The sequence below is a fragment of the Dipodomys merriami genome, unplaced genomic scaffold, assembly GCF_024711535.1.
Source record: "Dipodomys merriami isolate MVZ:Mamm:240054 unplaced genomic scaffold, mDipMer1.0.p SCAF_200, whole genome shotgun sequence".
In the NCBI taxonomy this organism is placed as follows: domain Eukaryota; kingdom Metazoa; phylum Chordata; class Mammalia; order Rodentia; family Heteromyidae; genus Dipodomys; species Dipodomys merriami.
Window position 1 is genome coordinate 880,564 of NW_027203383.1, and position 19,575 is coordinate 900,138.

The following is a 19,575-nucleotide window of genomic DNA, read 5'->3' on the forward strand; positions in this document are numbered from 1 at the left end:
GGTTCCATACATAGGGACATTCTGTCACCAAGGGACCACAGATAGGATGATTTCACTAATTACAGCAGCCAGCTTAGTTTTTATAAGGACACTTAATGATAGTTGTGCAATAACGTAATCTTCTCATGATTTAGTTCTCAGAATATGTCCTTGCTGTAAGTGATCTATGACTGTACTTAAAAATCTACTATTATACCAGATTTTAAAGTTATCCAAGGAATACTTAGGTATATACTTTCTCTAAGGAAATACAACTTTTAATTACACCACATATAATTCAATGTGTGAATGATTCAGATAAGGTTATTTATAGCTACATGTTGCCCTTCATCCCTCCCCTTTCTCTAACGTGTGTGTCAAGATTTTAATATGCAGTCCACAAGATGAGATCCACATACTATTTATGTGGGACAAATAAAGAAAGAGTATATGCTATTTTTTTGAGATTACAGGTAATGATTTTTACCACAAAATAAGAGTTGATAAAGTAACAAGGTATTCTAATGTATATACTGTTTACCTGAACAAATAATTAAAGCAGCACATATTAAAATATGCAAAATATTAACCTTAAATTTGTTTTACACAAACACTAGTCAAAAGAATTAGAGTTGGCTAGAATTCCTCCAGCTTTTCTGCCTAAAAATAGCAAATATTTTTTTAAGAAAATAGAAGAAAAGCCAGATGCTGGTGGCTTATATCTATAATCCTAGGTACTCAGGAGGCTGAGATCTGAAGATCGCCGTTCAAAGCCAGCCTGGGGAGAAAAAGTCCATGAGACTCTTATCTCCAATTAACCACCAGAAAACCAGAAACAGTGCTGTGGCTCAGTAGTAGAGCACTAGCCTTGAGCTAAAGAACTGAGGGACAGATTTCAAGCCCCATGACCAAAAAAACGAAAGAAAGAGGGGGCAGGGGGAGGAAGGAAGGAAGGAAGGAAGGAAGGAAGGAAGGAAGGAAGGAAGGAAGGAAGGAAGGAAGGAAGGAAGGAAGGAAGGAAGGACAAGGGCTAGGAATGTAGTTTAGTGGTAGAGTGCTTACCTAGCATGCATGAGCCCTGGGTTCAATTCCTTAGTACCACATAAATAAAAATAAATAGAAAAAAAGAAAGTAGTAGTGAAACTGACATACCAGCCACATGGGAAGTGCCGATGACTGCATGCACTGCAATCTGCACACTTAGCTAGAAAATCCTCCTCATTTTATTGTCAGAGTACAGAAAAACTAAATCATGTCCCCTAGGTCCAATAACTGGTTAGTGGCTGTGCTCCATGTTTCTCCAACAGGATTATAAGAAAACCACTTCTTATCTATCTCTTGATGTCTCACTTTTTTAAATCAAGATTAGTTTCAAGACTAATTACATGAATATGTCCTTGTATAGTAAATAAGTCACTAGAGGTAAACAAATAAAATTCATACTATTTTGGAACATTAGAAATATTTTCCCTAGGGAAAAAGGGCAGGAGATCACATCTATTTGTCAACAAAAGTACCAAAATTTTTTTTAAATATTTTCTTAAATAAATACACTGGAATTTTGAGCACCACCCCTGGTAGGTTTCTGATAATCAAGTATTACTCAAGTCTTGTGAATGTTCCTACTTGCTTAAAAACATTTAATCTGTTTAAATAGCAGAGATGAGAACAGATAAATTTCAGGTACTCCCAGGTTTTAACTGTGACATGAAGCAGATAATAGCATTATTATGTGAGATAAATAAGCCACCCACATTAAAGATCTGAAGGAAATACTGGTACCAGAAACGTAGACAGCTGAAAATTAACATGAAAAGCAGAGAGACACAAGTTCAAAGGCAAGAGGTCCCACGTACTTGGTGGACTTAAGTAATAGAAGGATGACTGGAGTAGACAGGAAGGGGAAAAGAGATAGGAGAAAAAAGCATAGATGGGTCATAGAAATCAAGGAAAGCACATAGCCATCCATGGACATCACTTCCTCCCCTCATCTGGCCATAGAAGTGCCCTCTCCCACTGCTTGGCCAAGTCCTTTCTGTGACTCTTTTCCCTCTTTAGACAGGTCCAGATGGCTCAAACCTATAATCCTAGCTACTCAGGAAGGTGAGGTCTAAGGACAGCAGCTTGAAGCCAGGCAATTAGACAAATCCTCAGACTCTATCTCCAATTAACACCAAAATGCCAAAACTGTAGGCCTGGCTCAAGTGGTAGAGGACCAGCTCTCCATAAATTCCTCAGGAGAGCATGAGGCTTTAAGTTCAAGCTTTAGTAGCAGCATACATGCACACCACACACACACACACACACACACACACACACACACACACACACACACACACACACACACACACACACACACACACACACACACACACACACAGTCTACTTTCTAACAAATATAGTTCATGGTTGTACTTCCAAGCAAATATCATTCAAAACTATTACCAAGAGAACTTACCACCTTATTACCAGACAAATTCAGTTTGTAACTTACTACCGAGAACGTCTTTGAAATTTAACTCCATCAAGCATCTCAGTCTCATTTTTCATACTTAAATATATAAACATTTTATTCTAGCCATAGAACTAATTCTATCCAAATATTTTTAAAACAAAGCATGTAAAACTCTCAAAGAAATATCACCCAACTCCAATGTTCTCAGTTCAGTAAGATAAAATACATTTTTGTTTTATCATACTATTAGTGTAACCAGTCCTTAATGAAAGATGGCCACTTTCTGAGTTACAAATATCTACTTCACACATGACCCTATTCTTTAAATAAGTTTTTTATTGTGAAAATACTGTATAGAGGGGTTACAGTTACATGAGCAAGGTAATGAGTACATTTCTTATCAAGCATTGTTGCCTCCTCCTTTGTTTTTCCCCTACCATCCCTTCCCTCCCATCTCCACAACTACAGACCCTTTTTTTTTTCAATTGTGAAAATACCATACAAAAGGGTTACAATTGCACGGGCAAGGTAATGAGTACATTTCTTACCAAGCATTGTTGCCTCCTCTTTTGTTTCCCCTTCCCATCCTTCCCGTCTCCCACCCCTTACCCCCCAACCCCCACTCCCAGCCAAAGTTGTAAAGTTCGTTTTTCGACGTAAGGACTTGTACATCTCATTGTTGCAATAGGTCCACCTGTATTATTATTTAAACTATTTGTTTTTTCCCTTCCCCTCCACAAATTATACCAATATCAAATACAGTGAAAGCAGGGGTTATACCATGGGGGAGGGACATACAAAGCAACAAAGAAATCATCTTACAAATATGTTAGAAACAATCGCAAGAAAGAAAAACATCTGAATCCTTATCTTGGGGTTCATTTCACCTAACATCAACTTATTTGACCTTTTCTGCTTGTCTCAGACATATACTAGTTATTGCAAATAAGGGAAACCATGGGACCTATGTTTCTTTGGGCCTGGCTTACTTCACTTAATATAATCTTTCCAAGTCTTTCCATTTCCTAATAAATGAGGCAATGTAATTCTTTCTGATGGAGGCATAGAATTTTTTAAAGGCTCTGAAACTTCATCTATCCAGGCAGTTTCTGTCCCACGGGGATCTCTATTAGCACCACCTACTGGACAAAACAAGAAACTGCCAACCTCTTTTCCTTTCCATAATCTCACCTTTGAAGATACTCAGCTAAAGCAGCACGAAATTTTAAATTCTGTCAGAACAGTCCATCACATGACACACCAGTGAGAGAATATGAAAAATGTCACCTGAAGACTGTATGTGTTTGAATGTTATCACAAAGAGAAAAACCAAACTTCTTGATTTTTACAATAGCAAACTGACCTCATTAAAGGTATGTGGGGGGAAAATTAACCTCAACCCTTTTATAGTATAGACAAAATTTAACAGGAAATGGGTGACAGATACAAAATCTCAAATGTTTTTCTCAGTCGTGGGGCTTGACTCTGGGTCTAGACGCTGTCCCTGATTGACTCTGGGCCTGGGCGCTGTCCTTGAGCTCTTCAGCCCAAGGCTAGTGTTCTGCCACTTGAGCCACAGCGCCACTTCTGTGGCACTCTCACGGACTTTCCTGCCTGGGCTGGCTTTGAACTCGGCTCCTCAGATCTCAGCCTCCTGAGTAGCTAGGATGACAGGCATGAGCCACTAGAGCCTGGAAAATCTCAAATTTTTTAAAGGAATATATGAAAAGATCTTTGGAACCAATGTCCCAGAAAAGATTTATTTTTGGTTCTGGGCCTTGAACTAAGGCCCTCTTTTTTAACTCTTGTGAGAAAAGCTGTCTTTTCTGTCAGTGGGTTTCTTAAAAGTTCCTGCTTTGGGCAGGTTGCTAAGCTCTTGTTGATTATTTTAAGACAGTATCAGCAAGAAAAGGAAAGAGGAAATGCTTTGGGATAAGGTAGAATTTTTGAAATGTAAGGTTTTCATCTTAACTAATTGTTCCAAGATGGAAGAGAAATTAAAGCACACATTGTTCAAGAAAGTAGCAGAGGGTGTGAGTATGTTTTGAGATTGCTTATGTTGGACTGCTAATCTTATCTCAAGTCTTTTCAAACTAACTGATCACAAGCAGATAGTGAACAAGGAAATAAAAGGGAGGAAGGGTGAGAATATGCAGTAATTGTAGTTAATATGCACTACATTAAAAATGAACTATGTAACTTTTGGGTAGGGAGGAGGTGGAAAAGATGAGGGAAAGCCAAGGAAGGGGCAAAAATGCCCAAGAAGCACTGCACTCATAAACTGACTTAGAAAATTGTAACTCTTTAACTCCTCAAAAATAACTACACAGAGAGAGAGACAGACAGACAGAGAGACAGAGACAGAGAGAACCACTAGGTGAGTGAAAGGACTAGGTATCAACTGAAAGAAAATACATGCAAAGCATATCCAACAACAGGCCCATGATGAGAACAGGCACATCACCAAACCAGACACATGGCTGCCTCCTACACACAGGTGAGCACACATAATGTCAGCCCTGGTCAGTAGAAATCTCACACTACCCTTACTGAAGCACCTTAGAAGACTGAAAAGAACACATCTTACTGAGCACATGGAATCACTTTCCTATGCTTCTAGAACGAATACAAAATAGTACAATCACTCATGAAATAGATTTGCTAATTGGTAACTGTTAGCATACTTGTAATCAGCCTCCTACTCCTAAATGTTTAACAGTAAAGGAGGAAAGCACAAATCCACAGATTTGTAAATGAATGTGTATGGCCCCAAACTACCCAAATGTCCACCAACCAACCAGTGAATAAACAAAATGTGTTATATCCAAAAAATTAAGCAATTATCAATAATAAAAAGTAAAACTATTGATGCATGAAAACTTCATGTAATTCAAAATAATTACGTTGAAAGAAGCAAGATAAAAGAGTAATACTGTGTTTTTTATTTCTATACAACTTGAGAAACTGAAAGCTATCTATAGTAGTAGAAAGCCAATCAGCAAGAGGGAGGATCAGAAAAGGACAAGTAGGATGACAAAGGGATGTGTCCCTTTTAAGGGGTAATGAATTTGTTCATTATTTGATTATAATAGTTTTCCAGACAGATATATATGTAAACAACCAAATTGCACTGTTTAAATATGGATAGCTTTTTAGAAATAAAATATATATCTTGCCATATGACTCACTACATTTGATTCTAAAGCACATTTCTAAAAGGTATGAAAATATGTCTGCAATCTAGGACAGGCAAAGTTAATCAACACTGACATAAAACAAATCAGTGGTTGCCTAGTGTTGGGTCAGGGCATTAACTGCAGAAGGATACTAGTGGCTTGGGAGGGGGTTGATATAAATGTTTTATATTTTGACTAGAATGCTGATCATATGGGAATATCCATTTGTAAATGCTCACCAATGGTACACTTATTTTATTTCAACCACCTATCAATAAAATATTTTCAGAAATTAGAGAACAGGTTGGATTTAACAATCTAAAAAAAATCCATATGGACAGAAAAACTTTACACCTGCAAAAAACTTGCTCTATATCCAAAGTAAAATAAGTTCTGAATTACAAACAGATGATTTTTACAGATAGTAACCATTATACTTTACTGGACATACATACAATTCCCCTCTGACTAGAGGGAAAGCATATTATAAGGTATATTATTCACTAGTGTACAACAGATTTTACAATTATTTCTAAAGTGATTAATATATGCCAAGGTCATATGCAGGTAGAGCAGGGGACTATGAAGAACTAAGCCTGAGTCTTCTTTGGGCCTCCTACATCAATGGCTAGTATGATCCAAGAAAGGTGACTTAAATGATCCAAGATGATTTATAAAAAGATCATTGAACTTTATTCAATGGTTTAGTTTCCCTCCAATTCTTAGACCGCTATGATTGTAATTGCTTAGTAGAATTAACACTAATTCTATGTCAATACTAAGAAGTCACAATTCAACTTAAGGCTGTAAACCTAGCAATATCATTCCAACATTCTACTGAGAACTAGTAAGATTAGGATAAAACTTAAATCTTTCGGGGCTCAGCGGTAGAGTGCTTGCCTTGCATGCATGAGGCCCTGGATTTGATTCCTCAGCACCACATAAGCAAAAAGAAAAAAGCCAGAAGTGGCGCTGTGGCTCAAGTGGTAGAACACTAGCCTTGAGCTGAAGAGCTGAGGGACAGAGTTCATGCCCCACAACCAGACCAAAAAAAAAAAAAAAAAAAAAAAAACCTTAAATCTTTCTATATCTCAGCCTAAGGATGTTGGTATAAATGAATTGTTAGTGAAAATACATCTACATATATTATTTTATATTGTTGTTATATACTTCATTCAACTACAAAATTATTCATTTTTATATTATATTATCTCATTATAAGAATTTGCCAAGTATGTTGAACAAATAATAAAAGATTTACTTAAAAGCTACCTAGCTCTCTTACAAGTACAGCATATTATTAAGCTCCAGGATTTGATAGCATATATGGGTCACTCTTACATTGTTGAAAATAGTCTACCTTTTATTTGTCCATTTTCCTACAGATCTCATGAGATCGTCCTACTTTCTACTGATTCACAGAAAGACTTTTGAAGCTCTAGTAAGTTGAAAAAAGAAACAAATGCCTCCCGTGGTTGTTCTCAGCACAAAAGACAAGGAAAGGATAATAGGAAATAACCTCCAAATCCTTAATAGGTAGGGATCTAGAACTTTTCCAAAATAGGGAATTCAGGATTTGCCAAGTACTTAATAACTGAATTCATACAGCTGAAATCCATTTATATGCTTCTCTTAATACTTGTCACAGTGGTTCCTCTGTCCAAAAAAAAATGAAAATGAGGGTGCCTGTAACTTCTATGGAGAAAGTCAAGTCATCTGGACATCATCTTCACATGGGATGACACCAGGCACTTGGCAAAAATAGGACTCCTTGTAATCATTGAAGTACAAGGAAGGACTGGACTGGTACTCCCAGAAACAAGTAAAGGACTACAACCTCTATCCACGTATTTCTCATTCTCAAAGAAAAACACACAAAATGTCTCATGTCCTAAAAGACACCAAGCCTTTTAAACAGGTGCCTAGTTGTATGAAAGTAATTATAAAGATGTATATTAACTCCCTTTCTTGTACGGAAAAAAACAGGTTAGCTGCTATAAGAAAATCATGCACAAAGAAACTTCCAAAGACTTCTAACCAGGCAGTTCAGAAGTGATACGTTAGAATTACATACTAGAAACTTCTTTTTTTCATTTCCTAAAAGGTTATCAGCTGAGGACATTTATATGCATCGCTAGTGAAAGTAGAAATAGGTAAAAAGTACTTTAGAAATCGTTTATTAGCATCTTTTAACTAGACACATGAATATGCCATAACTAATTGCTGTACTTCTAGGAGGATAACTGAAAGAAATGTATACATATACTAAGAAACTGTATGTTAGTGTTTGCAGTAACATTCTTTATTTTTAAAAAAAAATCCCCTAACTAGAAGCTAAATTCCATCAACAACAGAATAAATTTTGATATATTTAATGGAATCTCATGCAGCAATGAAAATGAACAATCTTTTGCTTCATGCAGTATTATGGATAAGTATCCTTTTTTTCATTTTAAACAAAAGAAGTCAGGCACAAGAAAAAATACTGTGCCTCCCTCTATATAACATTCAGAATCACACAAACTTGGAGGGCAGGGAGAGCACTAGGGAAGGCCACTGGGTTAATCTATTAATATTCCATTTCTGAATCTAGCTGCTGGTCACAGGGGTAGGATCACATGTGCACATTCCTGTGTATATTCAAAGCTTGTTTGAAAAAAAATAAAATTCTCTTCTCTTCTAAGAATGTAAAGGGGAAGAAAGGACATATTAGATCATGAGACCAGATTCAGTGGGGGCATAAGGAAGGAATACAGGGAAGAAAAAAAGATTGCAGGACATGCAGTGAAGGCTCGTCCTCAGCTGTGAAGGTGCGAAGTTGCACTCTCCACACCCTTGCCAATGGCTCACCTGCTGGCTGCTCTGGAGAAGGCCTCATTTGTCCATTCTCACTAGGCCAGTTACCAAACCAAGACTAAGATGTTCCGTTCTTGAACTAGTTCATCTCAAATTCCCTTGATCTTACAATTACTTAACTATTAAATATTACATAAATAATATATGAATGAAAAAAAGAGTTCTGTGCAAACTAAGTTGAAACTTTTAGAAAAGCTCATTGAAAACAAATTGTCAAAGAGTATTTCCACAGCACTAAAGAAGAACAACTGAACTTGTAAAAGACTAGCAGATAATCATAAAATCCCCACAGCTGTATCTCCCCTGCTTCACAAAGTTTCATCTGTGAATTTTCAGTCAGCTCCAGACAAGCCTGATCTCTCATGGCTCTCTCCATCAAAATATTAGCAATATTATGTTAACATTTACACCATTTTTCTGATTCCCCCATCTTAATTTATGAGGGATTTAAAGACTTTCTACAATATCGGTAAAGAAAACTGGACAGGCAATGTGGGCCTTTCAAGACTGATCAATCAATCTCTCTCTCTCTCTCTCTCTCTCTCTCTCTCTCTCTCTCTCTCTCTCTCTCTCTCTCTCTCTCTCTGTTATTTTCTGTCTCTGTGTAATCTCTTTCGTTTTCTTCACACACACACACACACACACACACTTCACTAAAACAGTATTAAAATAGTAGCATCAAAAATGTGACAGAGTAGAGGATCTTAACATAAGCAAACAAAGTTTTCCACAGAAATTTTTACTTTTGATATTGAGAGAGTTTTCCTGGTTTGGTTTTTTAATTTTCATTTTATTTTTTTGCTTGAACTTGGGGCCTAGGCACTGTCCCTGAACCTCTTTGCACTCAAGGCTAGTGCTCTATCACTCAAGATACAGAGCCACTTCCAGCTATTTCTGAGTAGTTTATGAGAGATAAGAGTTTCATAGACTTTTCTGCCTAGGCTGGCTTCAAACCATGATCCTCAGATCTCAGCGTAAGTAGCTAGGATTACAGGCATGACCCACTGGCGTCCAGCTGAGAGATTTTTAAAGCCAAAACAAACAAAAGTTAGACAGTAGAAAGTCAAGTACTGGTGTTCCCTCACTGCTGCCCTCTTGGGTCTTACCACAAAAGAGATGGCAGAGCTCTCAGACCTGAGGTGGTTAGTACTAACCCTAGCTTGCATAGCTCTGGGTAAGTAGAAATCTCACTGTTAGGGTCATTAGGGGAGCACTTCTTTAAAAAAAAAAAAAAGGTTTGGGGTTCCCGAACTAAAAGGTATTTTAAACCATGTGGGGAATGATGGCTTATGCCTATAATCCTATTCAGAAGGCTGAAATCTGATGACTGCAGTTCAAAGGCCAGCCCAGGCAGTAAAGTCCATGAGACTCTTATCTCCAAGTATCCACCAGAAAACCAGAAATGGAGCTGTGGCTCAAAATGGTAGAGTGCTAGGTGCTAGCCTTGAGCACAAAAGCCCATGGGTCCTGAGTTCAAGTCCCACAACAGCAACAACAAAAATGTACTTGATTTTACCATCCCCAGAAGGCAACCGCAGAATGTTTTATAACTCTCAGCACAAAGTAAAAAGTAGTTTCAAACAAGTAATTTAAAACTCACAACTGACTTTAAAAGAAACAGATGGGCTAGGTTTGCTAGCAAATCAACACATCACATGCTTAATATAAATACAAATATTGCTTAAGACAGGAGATCATTTGCAAGACAATATAAATCTGAGTCTAGGCACGGTGGCATATATCCTTCCTACTTGGGAGGTGGAGATGGTAAAGATTTCAGTTTAAGATCAACCTGGGCAAAAATGTTACCATCTCCACCAATAAGCCAGGTATAACAGGAGACACCTGTGATCCCAGCTATTTAAGAAGCACTGACAGGAGAAATTCAGTCCAAGGCTAGCCCTAGGCAAAAATGACAGACCCCATCTGAAAAATTACTAAAACAAAAAGGCTATAGGTGGTGCACAAGTGAGAGCATCTGCCTAACAACAGCAAAGCCATGAGTTCAAACCCACTTCCACAAGAAAGAAGAGAAGAGAAGAGAAGAGAAGAGAAGAGAAGAGAAGAGAAGAGAAGAGAAGAGAAGAGAAGAGAAGAGAAGAGAAGAAGGAGGGGAGAGAAGAAGGAGGGGAGGGGAGGAGAGGGGAAAGGAGGAGAGAAGAGAGGAGAGGGAGGGAGGGAAGGAGGGAGGGAGGGAAGGAGGGAGGGAGGGAGGGGGAGAAAGAGAAAGAGAGAGGGAGGGAGGAAGGAAGGGAGGGAAGGAAGGAGGGAAGGAAGAAAGGAAAAGAACAGAGGGAGGGAAAGAAATTTGTAAAGCAAGATGAGTTTATTATCATTCAGCTAAAAATGTTTCATTATAATTTGTGAAGATTCCAGTTTAGGGTAATTATTGTTAGCAAAGGAAATTTCTAGGTAACTATCACAAACTTCCCTTGATATACTTTACTTGTCTGTTACTTTATTATTAGAAAGAAATATTGTTCTCTTTAAAAATCTGATATGTAAGCCAGGCACTGGTGGCTCATGCCTGTAATCCTAGCTACTCAGGAGGCTGAGATCTGAGAATCGAGGTTCAAAGCCAGCCCGGTCAAGGAAAGCCTGTGAAACTCTTATCTCCAATTGATCACCAGAAAACCAGAAAGTGGAGCTGTGGCTCAAGTGGTAGAGCACTTTCCTTGAGCTAAAGAGCTGAGGGACAGCACCTAGGCCCAGAGTTCAAGCCCCACAACCAAAAAAAAAAAAGCCCTCTGGTATGTACACTGAGCACTTAGGTGGCCAGAAGGGAATAAGCATTAATTGTGTTCCACTGTGTGCCACATAACAGGGATTATATTTTCTACTTTACAGATGAGAAAATCAGGCTCAAAAACCATAAATAACTTTCCTATGATCACAAAGATAATGAAGCCTAAGTCTGTCTCATTCTACTACCTATAATATAAAACAGCATGTCTTCTTACAGGCATTCATTCCATGAACAGGTATGTCTTTATATTACATCAAAGAACAAGAAAGAACTAAACAACAACACAAAATACAGCTTGTCTTCCAGGAGTTTATAATCTATTAAGGAAAATACATACATCCACATAAAGTTATGAACATAAAACAATGATTAATCACTTCTGGATGGACGCAGTCACAAAAACGCTGTAAAGCTGGGAGACGCCTGCTACCTATGTGGTCTCAACAGTTAGGGAAGGTCACAGGACAGATCCTGGCTGGTAAATGCTGGGCAGGTGGAATGAAAGGGTACTCCACACAAGGAAAGGCAAAGGTAAGGATGACCACAATGAATCTGGTACCATGGACAAACCAGCATGACTGCTTCAAATAGGACCAGTCCCAGGGGAAACAGCCTAAATGTCCATCCACTGATAAAACATAGCACAGGAGACCCACTGCACCTGAGGGTTTGCTTTGTGAGGTTATCCATGGCCAGCCATGGTCAGAAAAGATTAAATGGAAAATTCCAGAAATAATTCCTAAATTTTAAACAGTGCGCCATTGTAGTGAGTTCTCATCATCCCACACCATCCTGCAGTGTCCCTATGCTTCCCCATGCTTGTGTCTAAGCACTGCAGTCCTTCCTTATGTTACGAAGTAACGGCCAAAAGCACAAGACAAGTGATGCTAGTAATTCAGATAAAAGAAACCAGAGACACTGTAAAGTGCTCCTTTAAGTGAAAAATAAAACATACACTAAAGTTGCTAAGACATATGTTAAAAAAATCTTCTATTGTGAAATGCTACGAAAGGAAAAATAATTTGTGCTATTATGTGTCACACCTCAAAATGCAAATGTTATAGCCACAATGCATGGTGAGTGCTTAGCAAAAATGGGCAAAGCACTAGATTATAGGGCTCAGTACTATTTGCAGATTCCACATCTATTGGGTGTCTTGAAACATATCCCCTGAGGATAAGGGAGAAATGACTGAATACACATGTAATGGAATACTACTTTGCAATAAAAAAAGAAAAAGTACTGCTGCATACAACAGTATGGAATGGTCTGGAAAACACTGTGCTAAGTAAAAGCAGTCAGTCACAAAGGCCACATATTATAATTCTATTTATAGGAATGGCCAGAAAGGAAGCTCCATGGAGACCGAAAGAAAACTCATGAGTGGTTCCCAGATGCTGGGAAGATTTGAAAGAGAGACTTCTGGTGACTGCTAATATTATAGAATTTCTTTTTAGGCAGATGGGAATGTCCTAAAACTGATTATACACTTAAAACCACTAACCTGTGTTCTTTGAGTAGTAAACTCTCTAGAATGACATTTCAATAAAGCCATTTTAAAAAGTGAGGAACTAATGGGACATCACACTGCACAGCTAAGGGAGTCCCAGGTTGTCCTGAAGGCTAAAGAAGGGCTGTAAAACACATGAATAAAGATTTACTTAGTGAACAAACAGTATACATACTTAGGACTCTTCTCTAATAGAATTACTCACATATTTTGAGTACATTCCTAAAATATATGCCAAATCACACAGAAGAGAGAGAACAGAAAAGATGCTGTGATATGACTTTGACTAAGACACAAGCTGTGACTATTAGCAAAGTTGTTTTGCTTCAGTGCTAAATGCCACAGATGGGTATATCAGCATCATATTTATGCAAAAACCAGAAATTCATCTGTGGTAAATTTTCAAGTGCCATAATGTTCTAAACTTACTGTGAAAATTGCATTAATAAGTGACCTGTCATACTTTAGGCTAAGATAATAAACAGTAATTTCTTTTTCATTGGATGACAGTACTCAGTATATAATGCTTTTTTAAGATTATGAATCCAATTTAAGTGCTATGAGAACCTCCAGTAACATAAAGCATTTCCTACTGGTATACATTTGACTCTAAATTCTAATTTATCAGAGTATTCCAAGTGAGGTGGGGGTTTGAGGGTTGGTTTTTGAGGGGAGGGGGCAGTCCTGGGGCTTGAACTCAGGGCCTGGGGCACTGTCCCTGAGTTTGTTTTGTTCAAGGCTACCACTTGAGCCACAGCACTACTTCCAGCTTTTTCTGTTAGTGTGGTACTGAGGAATCAAACCCGGGACTTCATTCATGCTAGGCAAGCATTCTACCGCTAAGCCACATTCCCAACCCTCCAAGACAGTTTTAATATGCAAAATAATAAAGCTACAGAAACAAACCTAATACACATAAGCAGAGGAATATTAAATATGCAATACAAGAAAAAGATAAAGCACTCAAAACTAAACCTGAAAATCACCAATAGATAAGAGAAATGAGAGTCCAATATTAAGTTCTCTAGCATTGGGAAGATTTTAGAAGTAGGCAGGGGATAAACTGCATTTCAAACAATAATTCACAGCAAGAGAGCAGATAAAGCAGGAGGCTTTAACAGAGGCAGACTAGAACACAGCTAAGAGACAACCAGCCCCCTCCCCTGAAGCCCCAGCAGGCCTAAAGGCAAAACCCCACATGCTCCCAGGAGGTGGTGAGATGTATAAATACAAAAGTAGAACTCAGCTGGCGACCCCATATACAACCAGACTAGTGTTCCCCTGCCTCCTGAAAGGTAGGTGAGCCACAAGAAACCAAAGGAGACATCTGATCCCTCCAAAACTCTCTTCTCTAAAAAGGGAAGGCCCAATCTATCTCTATAAAAGCTTTGTAAGTTTCAGATCTAAGTAAAACTTATGTTCTATGTCTGAAAAATAAAGAAAACTTAGAAGGCAGCTTCATTTTCTAACCAACAATAAAAGCAAACTAGAACACCAAAAAACTTTCCTAAAAAAGGCTTATCAATGATATCTAGAACAAGGTGTCTATATCACCAGTAAGTAGAACAACAGTCTCTGTTTCCAGCTGTACACCCATGTTTACACTAAAGGAAAGGGTTCAGTAGGAATAGCTAAGGGCTTATTTCCAATCATTAAGTGCTTCCTGTTCAGCTTATCCAAATGTTCATCAACTCTCTACCTACTTCCTTCCAGTAAATGAACTATGAAAAAGGCAAATGTTGACAGCTATTGTTCACCATTTTAAACATGCCTTTAGCAGGAAAAATCCTTTCAAATATCAATAAAAAACAATAAAACTGGTTAAAAGTTAGGTCAGTCTCTAAGCAAACACCATAAAGTATATACTATTAATTAACAAGTGAATCATTTTTTTTTCTTTTAAATAGGGCACAGATGGTCATCTACCATAAATGACCAATGTGGGCAGAGGGGATATCAAGATAAAGCAGAAGCACTGTATATGGAACTGCTGAAGGCACTCTCTGGTGGTAGGCATATTGATACTTTCTACCTAAGAGCTGAAACTCAAGATGCCACTAATAGGTTAAAGAACAATTAAGAAAATGGAAGTCTTAGCAGTGGAATTCTTAAACAGAATTACTCAGTAAATACCATGGGGCTGAAATCATGGTCTAGAAGCAAAAATAAAACAAGAAACTGGCCAGTACCTGGAATTGCCTAACTAGGTCTAAGCAAAGGAGACAAGGACATAAGTAACATCAGCTTTTGAGGCCGGATTCTGAGAAATGAATGTGAAGAGCAATTTGTCAAAAAGGAAAAAAATGTGCAAATGAAAGAAAAATGGTAAAGAAAATATGCACAAGAGGCATTAGGAAAATTTCTACTTCTGAAGAATTTTATTTTTGTCAGTGGTGGGGCTTGAACTCAGAGCCTGGGTGGTTTCCCTTAGCTTTGGGGCTCAATGTTAGAGCCACAGCTTCACTTCTGGTTTTTAAATGGCTATTTGGAGCTAAGAGTCTAACCGACTTTCCTTTCCAGGATGTCTTGAAACTTTGATCCTCAGATCTCAGCCTTCTGAGTAACGAGGACTGTAAGAATGAGCCAAAGATACCCAGCTAGAATTTTTTTCAATATATTTATTAATGGTCACTGTATTCATTTTTAAGAAGTTAAATCTACAACACAATTTTAAATGATTCAGACAACAGTATAAATAGTTTCAATGATCATTTGCCATAAGCAATTCTAGAAGGCCTGTGAAGTGATTTGAAATCTAAATGACAGTAAGCTCAATTTAATTTTAAAAAATTTATAAAAACTCGCAAGCAAACCTATAAAGCTCATATAGGAAAAGTAGTATAATCAGGATACATTGAGCAGAAAAATCTGTATTTGTAGATTTCTTTTCTGTAAACACCATGTAATGTTCATACTCTATAACAAACTTTAAAAATGATGGGTACTCTTAACTCTTATCTAAGCTAATAGTAATATAAGCAAAAAAACAAAGCCAGAAAAGAAAGAAAAGGAGTTCAGTTCAAACCTCTGGTTGTTCTGCTCTTCCTCCTCCTCCAAGCAATATTCTATAAACTAGTTATCTTATCGATTTCAGCTCTGAAATTCCTAAGTTCGAACTCAATCTAATTCATAATTAAGTGCCATGCATTCAAAAGTACTCTCTGTTCAAGAGATGAGTATATCTGAGCATAAATAAAACAACATTCCAGAAAGCATTCACTTATTCCACAAGACTGAAAGAACAGCAATTTCACAGAAAGACTAGGAAATACCTGAGCAGATAAACAGCCCTTTCAATATCACTGAGGTCTTCATCAACTGTCAATCTTTCTATTTCTTCTGGTGTCTGTCAAGTATAAAATACAAATTAAGCACATGTTCAGTACAGAGCAATAAAAAAGTATCAGCAAAAAACTAATCAAGGGTCCGATGATTCCAGCTACCTCAACCACAGAGGTCTCTAATTGGGTGATCTACTTTGGGGGAGGGGGGGAGCTGTCTGGGGCTGGAGAGTTGTTTTTACTCTTCTAGCTTCATGCAGCTTGAAAATCACGTCGTGGCTTCAGAAGCCTGCTAAAAATCCACTTCAAATGCATATATAATGCATGCATATATTATATACGTACATGCATATACACGCACTTCTTATCTCTAATACCCCAAGGCTTTCTCCAGCATTTTCTACCTCAGGAAATGCCAAAAGGGGGCAGGGGGGTGAAGACTGCAATCTGACGGGGGGGGGGGGGGGGGTTGGGAAGGGAATGAACTCCGGGGTTGGAAGGAAATCAAGGATTGGAGACACTGCGGCAGGTGGGAGTGAGGCACGCTAAGGGAACTGTGAGGGGAAGGGAAGAAGGGGGAGAGGTGGTCCCTACGCTAAGCTCGCAGGCCACGGAGCCCCGGGAGCCCGGGAGGAGGACTGCGAGGTGGGGGCGCAGAAGCGGGGGGAGAGCGGGTCCGGCCAGCGTCCGGCCCGAGGGGCTGGAAGGCAAGGACACGCGGTGACTCAGGGATGGGTCGGGGTGAGCCGGCTTTGAAGAGCGGGTCCCGCACGGCTCTGGGGCGGGGCTGGGTGGGAGGCCGCGCTGCCCGGGGACGCGGGACCCGACCTCGACCCGCCGGACCGAAGGACCGGACTCTCCTCAGAGGACTGCGAGTGGACCCGGGACCCGAACGTGGGGCGGCACCACGGGGCGAGGGGCCGGAGCCGGGGGCACACTGAGGGCCGGGCGGCCCGGGGGGACGCGGGGGCCAGCCCCGTGGACAGGGCCCGGCCGTTCCCGGGGGTGGGCCGGGGGCCCCGGCGCGTCAGGGGCCAGGGCCGGGTTCCCGGAGGCCGGGGCTCCGACCGGGAGAGCGGCGGCCGCGTCGAGGAGGGAGCGCCGGGAGGAGCCGGCTCCGGGGACCCGGCGACCGGCCGCAGGACGAGGGGCCGGCCGGAGCGGACGGCGGCGGGGGGGGGGGGGCGGCCCCGGCGCCCCGAGGGGACTTCGTCTCGGGGCGCACCTTGAGGCTCCGGCGGACCGGCCTCTCGATGATGGTGAGCTCCTGCAGGTCCTCCATGTAGCCGAACAGGCTGTTCTGACCGAAATCCATCGCGACGCCGGCGGCGGGCGGCGGCGGATGCATGGACCGCCGGGCCCCGTCGCCGCCCGGGCCGGAGCGGCCCCGGGATGCCGGACGCGCGCAGCCCCGCGCCGCCCACTAGCAGGACTCCACTCCCGCTCTCGGCCGCGGGAGCCGAGCGTGCCGCTGCAGCCGGCGGGAGCTCGAGAGCCTCCCGCCGAGGGGGCGGGGCTGGCGGAGGGGGGCGGGGGAGGGCGGGGCCAGGGGCGGAGAGCCGCCGCCGCGCCCGCCTCGGCCCCGCCCCCTCCCGGGCGCTGCGCGCGCGGCGGGACGCAACTGCCGTGCAACGTCGCGCCCTGCGCCCGCCTCCATCTGCCGTCGCCCCGCCCCTCCCTGCCCTCGCCCCGCCCCGGCCGCGTGCGCCCCGTGGCGCCTGCGCACAGCCCGTCAAGGGTGGGGGAGGCCTGGAGGGGGAAGAAGGGTGTGGGAGGAGGGGGCGGGAGCTGGGCGCGACGAGACTGAGCCAATGAGAGGGAAGCGGGAGAAAGGGAGGTGGGTCGGGGGTCTTCCTCACCAGAGAGAATAACTTTCCATTCTTCCCCCAAGGGCTGAGCAGGCAGACGCCCCCCTCAGCCCAGCCCAGCTCCGGGGTAGGGGTGCGTGCCCCTACCCCAAGCCGTCGGGACGGGGTGTGTACAGGCCAGGTAATGGGGGACAGGGATGTGGGAATGTTATGTGGTCCCAGAGAGAGGGGCCGACGTTTGGGGAGAGGCAGCGTCCCCTTTAGCCGAGAAATGAAGTCAGCCTTCGAGGTGAAGCCTGGACGTGCTTGGCTGGGGCTGGTTGTCCGAGAAGCACCTAGGGATGGGGAAGTGGTGCCTGGCAGGGTGGGTGGGAGGGAGCGGCCCTGCTCCCGGGGAAGCCCACCTGAGTTGCGCACACGCGGGTCAGTCACAAGTAGGAGGCAGGGGGAGGGAGGCTGGAGCCAGTTTGGGACCTCATGAGTTTGGTTTCCCACTCAATCCCTCTCCACACTCCTAGTTCTCTGTCCCCATAAGTGTAAGCTGTGTCACATTGCCTGCATGTGTCTCTAAAGATCATAATGCCTTTGGTTGATGTGTCTTTTTGTATATAAATGCAAATTGTAAATGGCATTGTGGTAAGAACTCGTTCTGTTTCCTGTTTGTTCAACATAATATATCTGAGAGATCCTCTTTCTGTGGCTGTGACAAAATGTCTGAAAGAAACGACTTGGAGAAATCTTTATTTGGGATCACTATTTCTGTCCTTGGTCATCTGGCCTAATTGCTCTCAACCTTGGAAACAGTCTGATAGGACAGAGGGAACTGTGACAGATGGAGACTCTTCATTAATGGCCACAAGAAAGCAGAGGGCATAGGAAGAGCAGGTAAGGTCCCAGGACTTCTACAAGGGCATTCTCCCAATCACTTAAAAGCCTCCCAGAAAGCCTCACCTCCTAAAGGTCCCACCATTTCTAGATAGCACCACAGACCATCAAGACCTAGCCCTTTGAGATGATCAAGGTATAGCGTCTGCATATATGTTCGTGTCAAAATGAAACCCTCTTAATACAACTAATTGATGTTAATTTAAAATGTTGGGGGGGGGGACTTGAACCACTTTTTATACACCAAGGCTTCATTAAGTCCTGGCAATGCACATTGTGCTAATCAATTCCTCAAAAATGAAGTTAAGTGCCACTGGTCAGTTATTAGTTAGGCCTGTCCCTCACAGACCATAAAGAAGAAATGAAACTGCTGGGTCATGCAGTCTACTGGGCTTACTTTCAATCGCACCACCTGCCATGATGATGTCTGCCAGGTTACATTCCTACCAGTGGCACATGAAGAGGCAAGATTCCCAGCTCCTCGTTTATATGCTAATGTCTGATATTATCTGATGTGCTAATTTACATTAATTAGTAAAGTAGGATTGCATTGAAATTTTCATTTGTATCCTCTTGATGATTGGTGTGTTTACTATTTTTCCATGTACACAGGCACTGAATTTTTCCTGCTTTGTGATTTATCTAGTTACATCCTTTGCTTCTTTTTCTGCTGGATTTTCTACTATTTTGCAGAGTGAATTGGAAGAATTTCTTATACATTCTAAATATGAATCCTCTGTTAGCTTTGGACATCACAAGTATTGCTTCCTACTTTATGTGTCCTGATAGTTTAGTTGTTGCTCACCTACAATGAATGAGAAATACTTAATTCAGGTAGTGACAAATGCACCAAATTTTGGCCTTGTGGTGTGTGTTCTT

General features: G+C 41.4%; 1 protein-coding gene and 1 long non-coding RNA gene across 5 annotated transcripts in view; one reads left to right on the top strand and one right to left on the bottom strand.

The window, feature by feature from the left end:
- The window catches only part of LOC138833106 (serine/threonine-protein phosphatase 4 regulatory subunit 4), a 74,653-nt gene extending 57,188 nt beyond the window's left edge, over positions 1 to 17,465 (bottom strand). For 2 of the 4 annotated variants that reach the window (XM_070031435.1, XM_070031433.1), the window contains exons 1-2: positions 17,229 to 17,465; positions 15,995 to 16,068 (exon numbers count right to left, since the gene is read on the bottom strand). In XM_070031435.1, the coding sequence (XP_069887536.1) occupies positions 15,995 to 16,068; positions 17,229 to 17,351 (197 nt within the window). In that variant the 5' untranslated portion in view covers positions 17,352 to 17,465. The remainder of the gene's footprint in view (positions 1 to 15,994; positions 16,069 to 17,228) is intronic. The other 2 variants (XM_070031436.1, XM_070031434.1) reach the window with 1 other exon arrangement.
- Positions 17,466 to 17,870: 405 nt separating this feature from the next.
- On the top strand, positions 17,871 to 19,166 carry LOC138833082 (uncharacterized). Its single transcript, XR_011373786.1, has 3 exons — positions 17,871 to 17,992; positions 18,616 to 18,696; positions 19,044 to 19,166. It is a non-coding gene; the product is annotated as an uncharacterized lncRNA (long non-coding RNA).
- Positions 19,167 to 19,575: the final 409 nt, after the last annotated feature.